The sequence below is a fragment of the Saccopteryx leptura genome, chromosome 5 (genome assembly GCF_036850995.1).
Source record: "Saccopteryx leptura isolate mSacLep1 chromosome 5, mSacLep1_pri_phased_curated, whole genome shotgun sequence".
NCBI lineage: Eukaryota > Metazoa > Chordata > Mammalia > Chiroptera > Emballonuridae > Saccopteryx > Saccopteryx leptura.
The window spans coordinates 64,446,786-64,458,454 of record NC_089507.1 but is presented as its reverse complement, the minus strand read 5'-3'; the positions used below and the strand labels follow the sequence as shown (position 1 = coordinate 64,458,454).

The 11,669-nt window shown below is 40.5% G+C and overlaps 1 protein-coding gene and 1 pseudogene across 2 annotated transcripts in view; both read right to left on the bottom strand.

The window, feature by feature from the left end:
• Positions 1-4,933: 4,933 nt before the first annotated feature.
• Positions 4,934-8,250, bottom strand: LOC136406499 (ferritin light chain pseudogene; annotated as a pseudogene).
• A 1,372-nt stretch (positions 8,251-9,622) lies between these two features.
• COPS4 (COP9 signalosome subunit 4) overlaps positions 9,623-11,669 on the bottom strand; it is a 32,536-nt gene continuing 30,489 nt past the window's right edge. The window contains exons 9-10 of one of the 2 annotated variants that reach the window (XM_066385837.1): positions 11,005-11,089; positions 9,623-10,141 (exon numbers count right to left, since the gene is read on the bottom strand). In XM_066385837.1, the coding sequence (XP_066241934.1) occupies positions 10,008-10,141; positions 11,005-11,089 (219 nt within the window). In that variant the 3' untranslated portion in view covers positions 9,623-10,007. The remainder of the gene's footprint in view (positions 10,142-11,004; positions 11,090-11,669) is intronic. The other variant, XM_066385838.1, reaches the window with a different exon arrangement.

Sequence of the window (11,669 nt, the reverse complement as noted above, 5' to 3'; positions counted from 1 at the left end):
ACCAAGAATCAAACCCAGGATATCCATACACCAGGGAAAGTTTCTTGAAAAAAGTGATTTTTTGATTCTAAAGAGTAAGTGAGTATCAGGGCACAATAGAAAATAGATGTCACTCAAATTGTGATAATGCAAGAATTCAATGAAGCCTACTTATAAAGGTGTGGGTGAGAGTTGTAAGGAAAGGACAGGAATGGTGAGTAATCTGAGCTAGCAACAGCTACTAAACCGTTACTTCCCCCTACTCCTCTGAGGAGTAGGGGGAAGGAGCAGTTACCTGAATCCCAAAGGAGAGAGCTCTGTGAAGAAGGGCTGCTCAGAGGGGAACGGTAACCTCTCCAGAGAGGAAGGTGAGCAGCCTGAGGCAATCCCCTTAGGACTGAGTCAAGGGGAAAAAACACCCAGACCTCACCCTCTGATGTCCTTTTGGGTTTCTCATTGGTTGAACCCACCAGGAGGGTAGGGCTGGCAAGGGTGGAGGTGGATTGCATGGAGCAAACTGAAGACCTCCAACACAAGATGTGATTTTTTTTTTTTTTTTTTTTTTTTTTTTTTTTTTTTACAGAGACGGAGAGAGAGTCAGAGAGACGGATAGATAGGGACAGACAGACAGGAATGGAGAGAGATGAGAAGCATCAATCATCAGTTTTTCGTTGCAACACCTTAGTTGTTCATTGATTGCTTTCTCATATGTGCCTTGACCGTGGGGCTACAGCAGACCAAGTAACCCCTTGCTCAAGCCAGTGACCTTGGGTCCAAGCTGGTGAGCTTTGCTCAAACCAGATGAGCCTGCGCTCAAGCTAGGGACCTCGAGGTCTCAAACCTGGGTCCTCCGCATCCCAGTCTGACGCTCTGTCCACTGCGCCACCGCCTGGTCAGGCAAGATGTGATTTTAATTACTAGAAATGAATGTTCTTTAAAATCAGCAACAAAATTGGTGGAACAATAGAGGTGAGAAAAAAAAAAGAGGTAAAACGTCTTTATGAGCTTACTTCCAATTTTGTGGGAACATATTATACCAATAGGAAAATAATAGTAAATAGAAGATTTTTAAAGCTGAGTTAGGGTCTTGGCATGCAATGTCATGAAGAATAGGCCAATATTTGCCATTTACTTGGTAAGCTGTGGGGAGTTACCACAGGTTTTAAGTAAGGAAGTAACATAAATAGAATTTCACTTCAGAAAAATTAATCTGATAATGATATACAGCAAAGACAGGACAGGATGAGGTCAGAAGTAAGGATGTGAAGTTAGGCCCTGGCCGGTTGGCTCAGTGGTAGAGCGTCAGCCTGGTGTGCAGGAGTCCCGGGTTCAATTCCCGGCCAGGGCACACAGGAGAAGTGCCCATCTGCTTCTCCACCCCTCCCCCTCTCCTTCCTCTCTGTCTCTCTCTTCCTCTCCCGCAGCCGAGGCTCCATTGGAGCAAAGTTGGCCCGGGTGCTGGGGATGGCTCTGTGGCCTCTGCCTCAGGTGCTAGAATGGCTCTGGTCGCAACAGAGCGACACCCCTGATGGGCAGAGCATCGCCCCCTGGTGGGTGTGCCGGGTGGATCCCAGTCGGGCGCATGCGGGAGTCTGTCTGACTGCCTCCCCATTTCTGGCTTTGGAAAAATACAAAAAAAAAAAAAGGATGTGAAGTTAGATCGTTTTCAATGCTGTTTATTCAAATAAATACATGGGACAATTTGGATAAAGTATCTACCCACACATACAGGGTGGGGCAAGGTCGGTTTTCAGTGGTAAATAATACATTAATTAAATAAATAATAATACAAGAATAAACTGTGTTCTATGTAGTCATGACTATAAACCTACTTTTGCCCCAACCTGTAGTTACTAATGAATTCTGATATCTAAACATTTTTTTAGCCTCAGGGAAATAATCTTATTGGAAAATTTGAACTGGTTTGAAGTGAAATATCCTAGGGGTCCTGACTTTACCTCAGCAACTTGGACACTACCAATTCATTGACAGTAAAACTCTGGATACACAAATATCTGAAATGGGCACATCAAGAGATAGATAAAAGAATCATATGATTTATGTTAAAAACAGACTGAGACAAAGGGATCTAGGAACCAACTGAAAAAGCTCCCAATAGCCAAAACTGGAAAAACTCCAGCAATAAAAGGGGTTGTAGTGCATTATAACTCAAAGTGTAAAATAAATATCTATGAGTTTATACTAATGTAAATACATAAACATAAACAAACAAAGGAAAATATAGATCTCTCAGAGGTACAGAAGAATTCCAATACTCTTCTCTCAAGGAGACGGAGCATAATTCCCCATTCCTTAAGGTTCGCATAGCAGCCCCCTTCCAAGACGTATAACAGGACATGGGGGGGGGGGTGGCGAGGGGTAACTACAGTGGAGAAACCTGATATAACTACCTCAGCCAGGTGAGCAAAGTTAACATTTTCAGTGGTAAGTCATGTTGACAGCAGGTCTTCCTGAAATGATGTGATGAGAACAGCACTTTACCTCTGTGGTGTCCCTCTCCAAACCCCACAACTCCAGAGAAAAACATTAGGCAAATTAAAATTGAGGCACATTCTACAAAATGCCAGTACTCTTCAACACTCACTCTCAAGGTCATCAAAAACAAGGAAAGTCTGAGAAACAAAGCTTAGAGGAACCTAAGAAAACATGACGACTAAATGCATTGTACTATCCTGGATGGGATCCTAGAACAGAAAAAGGGCATTAGGTCAAAAACAGCGGAATCTAAATGAAGTGTAGGCTTTGGTTAATAATAATGTATCGCTATTGATTCATTAAGGTGACAAACTACCATAGTGAGACGTTAACCAGCAGGGCAACAGGTACAGTGTATGTGGAAACATTCTGCTGTCTTTGCAACTCTTCTGTGAATCTAAAATGGTTGCAAAATTAAAAGTTTATTAAAAATAAAAAAGTATATTGAGAAAATTTAAAGCTATTTTTCTGTGTGTCCCTTGTAGGTGAAGAACTCTTATTGAGGCAACTAAACTCAGCAGGCATCTCTTCAGCTTGAGTACATCTCCACTTATACAACTGAAATATTAAATGAAATTGCAATCAATGGGGTAAAAAATGAAATTTTGTTTTATTTTAAATGAATGTTGTCCCTTAGTTTAGCTCAGTTTCTCCTTGCTTTCAGATTATTAAATGTTTCTGGCTTATAAATTTTGTATTGCATTTAAAATATAAATCAAAGATTTTACTAACATCATTCTTTATGCTTCTTTGCTCTCAATATAAAATGTCCATCGTTCATTAATTTCAAGGGTCAATCTCATCATTTTGTTCTCAGAGTTTGGTTTATTTTTATTTATTTATTTATTTTTATTTTTTTTTTTTTGTATTTTTCTGAAGCTGGAAACGGGGAGAGACAGTCAGACAGACTCCCGCATGCGCCCGACCGGGATCCACCCGGCACGCCCACCAGGGGCGACGCTTTGCCCACCAGGGGGCGATGCTCTGCCGCGACCAGAGCCACTCTAGCGCCTAGGGCAGAGGCCAAGGAGCCATCCCCAGCACCCGGGCCATCTTTGCTCCAATGGAGCCTCAGCTGCGGGAGGGGAAGAGAGAGACAGAGAGGAAGGAGGGGGGGTGGAGAAGCAAATGGGCGCTTCTCCTATGTGCCCTGGCCGGGAATCGAACCCAGGTCCCCCGCACGCCAGGCTGACGCTCTACCGCTGAGCCAACTGGCCAGGGAGAGTTTGGTTTATTAACAGGAGATTTTGGCCCACAGCAACCCAGCTCTTTTTCATCTAAGAACTTTAAATTATAGGGGGAGAAAAAGACTACAGATAAGTATTTTAAGTCATTTATTAGCCAACACTTTTCTTCCTTTATCTGTAAGTATTATTAATGCTGACAAAGCAACAATGTACTCTGCTTCCCAAAGCATGTGATGGGTTCATTATTATGTTGTAAGTTTTCTTTCTCTTTTAAATATGAGGTATCAGAGCAAGTAATAAAAAAACTCAACTATCAAATTCAATATGACTCAATTTTGGTTAACTATTGATAAATGTGTGAAGCAACAATTTTTTTCCACATTTTTCATCTTATTTATCTATCTGCAAGTTTGCCTGGATGAAAATGTCACTTCCTAGTTTCCTTTAGCTCTCTTGAACTTCTGAGTCCATTTGATTTGTTGGGAAAGGGAGAGGAAGAGGCAGAACTATCTACTGTATAAATATATTGTGAAATTCCATTGGAATGACATGTAAAAGCTCCTGGAACTTAGCGGCATTCCACAAACGTCAATGCTTCGCCCCTTCCATTACTTGCCTTACAGACGTAGGTTCTGTCCGAGGTCCACTTCTCTCACACCTCTCCTTCTCGGTGTCATCTACTCCCATGGCTTCACTGCCTCCTGTCTGAGGACTGTATTTCCAGTTTCTCCTAACTTACTCTTCAGAATGTCTCTATAGTTGCCCACTACACAAGCCCATCTGGATGTCCTGTAGCCCTCTAATCAGACACCCACTTTTATCAGTTAAACTCCACTCCATCTCCTCCCACTGGATGATCTATTTTGTTTGTTGCTGTATCCCTAGTGAAGAAAGCAATGCCTGACACCTAATAGATACCTATGTCAAATCATGTATTGAATGAAATTAACCTTGCATGTCATCTGCCATGAATGTAACCCAAACCCTCATTATGTTTCCAATGGGAGAATCATGTTTACAGCTCCTGGACCAGTTTCTCTGCCTCCAGGAACTCCAGCTTCCGCGGCCTTCTCTCCAATCCATCCCACACTGCCTGCCACAAGTTAAAGTGTGGATTCTATAAAAACAGACTCCAAAGTTTCCTTGGTCCTTCATACTGGAACCTCAAATCGACTTCTTTGGCCTATTCTCCTACCACTTCTTTACTCTCAAAATTTCCTATTTCCTCCACTTTCGACACAGACACTTTTCTTTTTTTTCTGCAGAAAGCTTTATTGTTTCCATTTGGTCCAGGGCATGGGAGAGGGCTCCGGGGTGGCTAAAAGGATGCCTAATAGTTTCAGGGAGAGGCTCAGGCAGAAGCCAGACACCAGCGGACTGCAGAGGGGCTCCTCAAAGGCCTCTAGGCTCCAGAGGCTCCGGCAGTGCTTGAGGCAGAGCCTTTCGAAGAAATACTCGCCCAGTCCAGCCTGAGGGGGTTGATCAGGTGTCGTCCATCTTCTTGATGAGTTTCACCTGCTCATCTAGGCCGTGGTTCTCCTGGAAGTCACAGAGATGAAGGTCTGTGTGGGTAGAACCAGGAAGGCAGATCCCAAGAGGCCTGGTTCCGGTTCTTCTCCATGACCACGGCAGCTTCCACGCACCCTGAGTGTACCCCTGTACCCCACTCATCCTGGGAAGGCTTCAGGACATCCTGGAAGAGAACGCGGCCGTCACACAGATTTTGTATCTTTAAGAGACGCTGGGCTCCCTCACACTTCTCCTTGACTAACTCACAGAAAAAGTGGCCCATGCCTTCCACAGCCACATCATTCCGGTGGAAACAGAAGCCCAGAGAGGTAGGTGCAGGAGGCACACAGGTGCAGGTTGAGCGGGTGGTTGACGGCAGCCTCCACCTCAATGCAATAACGACGATGAATTCAGTAGAAGCTCGTGGTTGTTCAGCAATAAGGAGTTAAGGTCAAACAATGGTGCTGGCTGGTCTCGGAGCTGAGCAGGGCTGAGGTGGTTCCGAAGGTGGTGACTGGAAGAGAGGTTGGAAGGCGGTCAGAGGCTGGAAGAAGGGGTGTCCCTAGGTCTGTTCCATCCAAACACTGTTGAAGCAAGAGACAGATCCCAAGGACCACCGAGGGCACTGGCAACACATACTTTTTTAAAATTTCAAACTCCAAGTGTTCATTGATATAGATAGGAAATAAATTGACTTTTGTATATTAACCTTGTATTCTACAATCTTTGTATAATTTGCTTTTTTTCCCCTAGTTTTCTAAAGTAGAAGCTTAGATTATTATCTTTCTTCTAACATATGCACTGCCTCCACTGCATCCTACAAATTTTGATAAGTTGTATTTTCATTTTCATTTAATTTAAAATATTTTTCAATTTCTCGAGATTTCTTCTTTGAACCATGTGTTATTTAAAAGTGTACTGTTTTCCCCTAGCCAGATGGCTCGGTTGTTTAGGCCATGCTTTTCAATGATTTGTCAGTGGTTGAAAACCACTGGGTTAGAGCGTCCTCCTGAAACAAAGGTTGTGGGTTCAATCCCGTCAGGGCCCATACAGAAACAGATTGATGTTTCTGTTTCTCTCTCTCTCCCTCTTCTCTCTCTAAAACTCAAAGAATGAATTTAAAAAATACAGAAGTATACTGTTTAATCTCCAACTATTTGGGGATATTCCAGCTATCTTTCTGTTACTGATTTTTAGTTTAATTTCACTGTGATCTAAGAACACACATTGTATGACTTCTATTCTTTTTAATTTGTTACGGGGGATATTATGGCCCAGGATGTGATCTATCTTGGTGAATGTTTTATGTGAACTTGAAAACAATGTGTTCTCTGCTGTTGCTGGATGTAGTCTATAGATGTCAATTATATCCAGTTGATGATGGTGCTGTTGAGTTCGGCTATGTCCTTCCCAATATTCTGCCTGCTGGATTTGTCCATTGCTGATAGAAGGATTGTAAAGTTTCCAGGTATAGTAGTGGATTCATCTATTTCTCCTTATAGTTTTATCAGTTTTTGCCTCATGTCCTTTGATGTCTTTTTTTTTTTTTGATGCTCTGCTTTTAATTGAGCATTTTATCATTTTATGATTCCATTTTCTCCCTCCTCTCTTAGCATATCAATTGCATTTCTTTTTAAAATGTTTATAGTGGTTGCCCTCCAGTGTGCAATGTACATTTACAACTAATCTGAGCCCACATTCAAATAATACTACTCTGTTTCATGGGTAGTGTAGCTACCACATTACAGACTATTCTCAATTCCTTCTCCCCATCATTGCTGTCATTCATTTCACTTATCCATATGCTATAATCGTTCAAAAATTATTGCTATTATTTTGAACAAAGTTATCTATTAAGCCAACTAAAAACAAGAAAAAAAATATTTTACCTTCACTATTTCTTCTCCGAAGCTCTTTTTCTGTAGATCTGAGTTTCTAACCCATTTCTAACCCACACCATTTCCCTTCTCTCTGAAGAACTTCCTTTAATAGTTGTTGCAAGGCAGATCTCCTAGCAGCAAATTTCTTCAGTTTTATTGAGTCTTTACTTCACTTTTTAAGGATAATTTTGCTGGTAAAATCCTGTATTGGTGGGTTTTTTATCACCCTCTTAAATATTTCCACTCTGTTCTTGCTTGCATGGTTTCTGTCAAAAAATCCAATATAATTCTCATCCAAGTTCCTTTGTAAGTAAGTTCTACCCCCACCCACCACCCCCAGCTTCTTTGGTATTTATCCAGTAAAGTGTTCTCCAAGCTTCCTAGAGCTATGCTTTGGAGTCTGTCATTCATTTAGGAAAACTGTTAGCCATCATTATTTCAAATACTTCTTTTGTTCCCTTTCATCCCTCGCCTGGTATTCCCATTATACGTATGCTGGTACACCTTATAGAACTGTCCTCTAGTTCTTGGGTATTCTGTTCCATCTTTCATTTAAAAAAATTCCTTTTATCTTCAGTTTGGGAAGTTTGGGGTTTTTGTTTTTTTTTTAAGTTTTATAGGATTTTATTTGAGCCAAGTTTTTGAGGACGTGCCCAGAAGCAAGATCTCCAGAAACAGAAAATGCTCTGGAAAATGGCAGTATTGAGTTCCTTTTATCCATTTAGAATAAAAGGAGAAGGCATAAGGAAGGGATGTGAAATCCATTGGTGGTAGATTAAGGAGGCAGGAGAAAGCAAAGTGGAGACTAGGATTGGATAAAAAGGAAAATGGAGAAACAAATCTCTTTTGCAGGGCGCAGGATAGCTATTAACATCTACAACACACAGACAGGGTATGTGGGGAACAAGGTAACAGTGAGGTTCTGTGGTCTCGTGCTCTGCTGGTCTCATGCTCTGGTGCCTGTAGTTGTGCCTTCAAGAGGTCTAGAAGAGAACATTATTTTGAAGTTTCAAAGGTATGTTATCTTAAATGTATGGAAATTTCAAGTCATCTATCTTCAAGCTCACTGATCTCTCCTCAGGCATGTCCAGCCTAATGATGAGCCTGTCAAAAGCATCTCCATTTGTTTACAGTAATTTTTTAGTTCTAGCATCTCCTTTTAATTCTTAAGAGTTTCACTCTCTGCTTACATTACCCATCTGTTCTTGAATGTTGTCTACTTTTTCCGTTAGAGACCTTAGCAAATTAATCAGTTGATCATTGCAGTATCCCTGCCATAAATGAATCTGGTTCTGATGCTTGATATGTCTCTTCAGATTTTTTCTTGCTTTGTGATCTTTTGGCTTAAAGCCAGACATAATATGTCAGGTAATAATAACCAAGATAATGTAGGCTTTAGCATAAGGTCTTATGTAATCCAGGTCGGAGCTATGCTGCACTTAGTGTCCGCTGTAGCTGTAAGTGGCAGCATCTTGTGTTTCCTCTATTTTCCTTCTTTTCTTCTTCCTTGTTGTGTTGTTTCCCTAAGAAATCTTTCTTATAAGGTGTCTTGCAGCTCTCAGTCCACTGATTATACGGTTGCTCTGGTGGTATGATATTTGGGAAGTATGCTGTAATCTCATCTCTATTTTTTATACTGCTCACAAAAATTAGCGGATAAAATATCACTTCAAGTTATAAAATGTCTCCTAATTTTTGTGAGCAGTATATTTGGCCTGATTCCCTCAACAGTGACCTTCAAAAGTGTTTCTTAGCCTTTTTGATACAGGAAGGATGAAGGAACTAGACTTGTCTGCCTTTTCCCCAGCTCCGATAAGGCTCTGAAAAGGGAGTTTCCCCTTAGAAGGCAGCCTTTTATCATGAAAAATGATCTAGGTATGTTTCAAAATAGTTCCTTTCTCCTCCTGTGGCCTGTCTGAAACACAAGGGGATCCCTGACCTGAATCATGAGAATTTGGTGGGGTTGCTGAGGGTCGATTCTTAGGAAGTATGGCAGCTTCTCTAGGAGTGAGCACTCAGGAGTTTTTAACTGTCAAGCTAGGCCACACTCAGCCTCCAGTAATGTCAGTTACCGTTCCACTGTCCACGTCAGGGACTGGCTGGAGCAGATCCTGTGCCTAGAAAGCACATCTCTATTATTCTACTTGCTGTCTCTCCCGTTTTCAGAGCGGTGGTGTGCCCTGTGACTTCAGCTCTCTGGTACATCTAAGAAAGGTCATTGGTTTTCTGCCTGTTAGCTTTTTTCTTGTTGTGAGAATGGAGTGATGACTTACTGGAGCTGAAATTGATATTCACCCACAAACTTTTGAAAGTCCTTTCCCCATTTTCTCAAGGAAGCTGGGTTGAAATAACTCTCTCTGAGGAGCCCCTCTTCCTCTGCTAAAGCTCCGCCCACGTGTTCTAGTACTTGGTACAACTACAAGTATCACACTTACTATCTACTGGCTCTGATTGTGAATGCCCAGAGAACAGGCATTATGGCTTATCTTCGCATTTTCAGCATATGGTATAACTGTCTGCTTAATTGAAAAAAATAAAAGAAAAAAAGGGAAAAAAAACACTGTTCACTAATTAAAAACAAAGTACTACTTTTATTTGGCTCACTTCTCCATTTATTAGAATAACCACATTTGGAGGGGCACAAAGCACTTAAGTTTTACATGACTACAAAGTTATCACAAATCCCAAACTTTTTAGCCACAGATTTCTCACTTCCTCTGCTTAAAGAAAAAGCTTTCAAAACATCTGAGTTAGCTTGATACACAGAGACCCTGAAATATGGGAACTACATATTTTTAAATGTTTGTACTTCCTGCTCTAATAATATCTTCTTTAAATGGAATCCAGCATAGAAGGGGCTGAAAGATATCCGGTCATGATGCAGATGCTCTGGAGACGGTGACATTAACCTGGACAGCACGGACACAGGCGTAGCAGCACAGGCGCTCTGCGGGGCTCACTGCGCCATCTGGGCTTCCATGGCTTGTGCTGTCCATTCTGGTGCTGTCTGACTGATTTTCTCCAGAAGGTTATTCACTTGGAAACAAAGCGACTGGATCTGTTTGTCCCATGTTGGCAGGGCTTCTCGGGCTAAGTAAAAAATAATGTAAAAAGCTGAAATTACTCCTTTGTATTCACAGCAAATGTAAGTTAAAAGATATATACAGAAGTTACTAGTTTTTAAAAATTTACTCCAAAAATCTTGGCTAATAAAATTAAGCTAATTAAGTCATACTTAGGAAAAGTGCCTAAGTCACTAGCACAAAGTGTAAAACAAAATAAAAATGTACACATAGTTATTATCCATGAAAACAAAGTAAAACCAACCAACCCAATCAATCTCAACCACACAATAGTAAGACAGCTGTAAGCGAGCTATCTCATCACCAATGACTCATAAGACACTGCCATCTACTGGGGAAAGTGGTGAGGTGGAAGCGGCTGAGACAGACCACTAGGAAAGAGGAAAATGGTTATGGGCAGAGGGAGCTATTTCAAATTAACATTTTTAAGTGGAATGGTTCTGGACACAAGGTCCACAATGTGAATGAGGTAGGAACAGGGGCTGAGGAGGTATTAGACAATGAGAAAGTTAAAAGATCTACTCTACTTACCTGCAATGCCTCCATTAGTTTAAAGAGCTGTTAGATAGGAAATGCTGTCATTTCCACGTGCCCGCTACATGGTATGTGTTCACTAAATGTCTGATGAGTAAATGAATGAACTAACAACAATTCCAGTTTCAATTATTTCCACAGCATAGAAAATGCTGCATTAAGTAGATCCATGAATACAAGTTCACATAAAAATATTTTTTTAATTATTTCTTTGGGCAATAAGCCTATTCCAGGAGTAAGATTCTTGGTCAAAGGAAATTGTTCAATATATTTTTTTGTAAATATACAACATCTCACTGACATTTCATTATGACAGAAACAAGCAAAACTTCTTACTTTCAAAATGAACTATTCCATCAATCTGATCAATAAATCCATTCATACGTCCTTCCGTTATCATTTGCGATGCTATCTTTTCTGCCTGTTTAAATATAAAAATAATAAATCTCAGACACTTTACTTATCACACCAAACACATTTATATACGGTAAGACAGTTGGAAGTTCTTGGTTTAGCTACCCTTCCCTAAGCTTACAAATGTGTTTACCTGCCATTCACTACAAGAATAAATCTTGTAAATCCTATTATATCGCCCCAATTCTCTCTGGATACAATCCATTATTTTAAGTTAACTGAAATCTATTTTGTTTGTGAGATTCTGGTCAAGAACATAGCCCTCTTTCCAATATTTATCTCTGCTTAAAATCAAACTAACAATTCTTTTTTCTCACTGGAATTCACATCTCAAAATAACTTAAGTTTTTCTCATTTTATTTCAATTTCCACAGTGTTTATCACCCCAAAAACTCTTTAATATTTTTGAACAAAAAAACAAAAGGAGAAAAAGATGTTCAAATTTAAAAAATTGAAAGGATTTATGAAACAATTAAAAGGGAGCAAAAGGTCCCCTACCTATCTCCTAATGACATGTTTCATGTTTACTACATACGTGTAAACAAACTGGGTTGTAACTCAGTCATTTTAATAAATCAGACCACCTT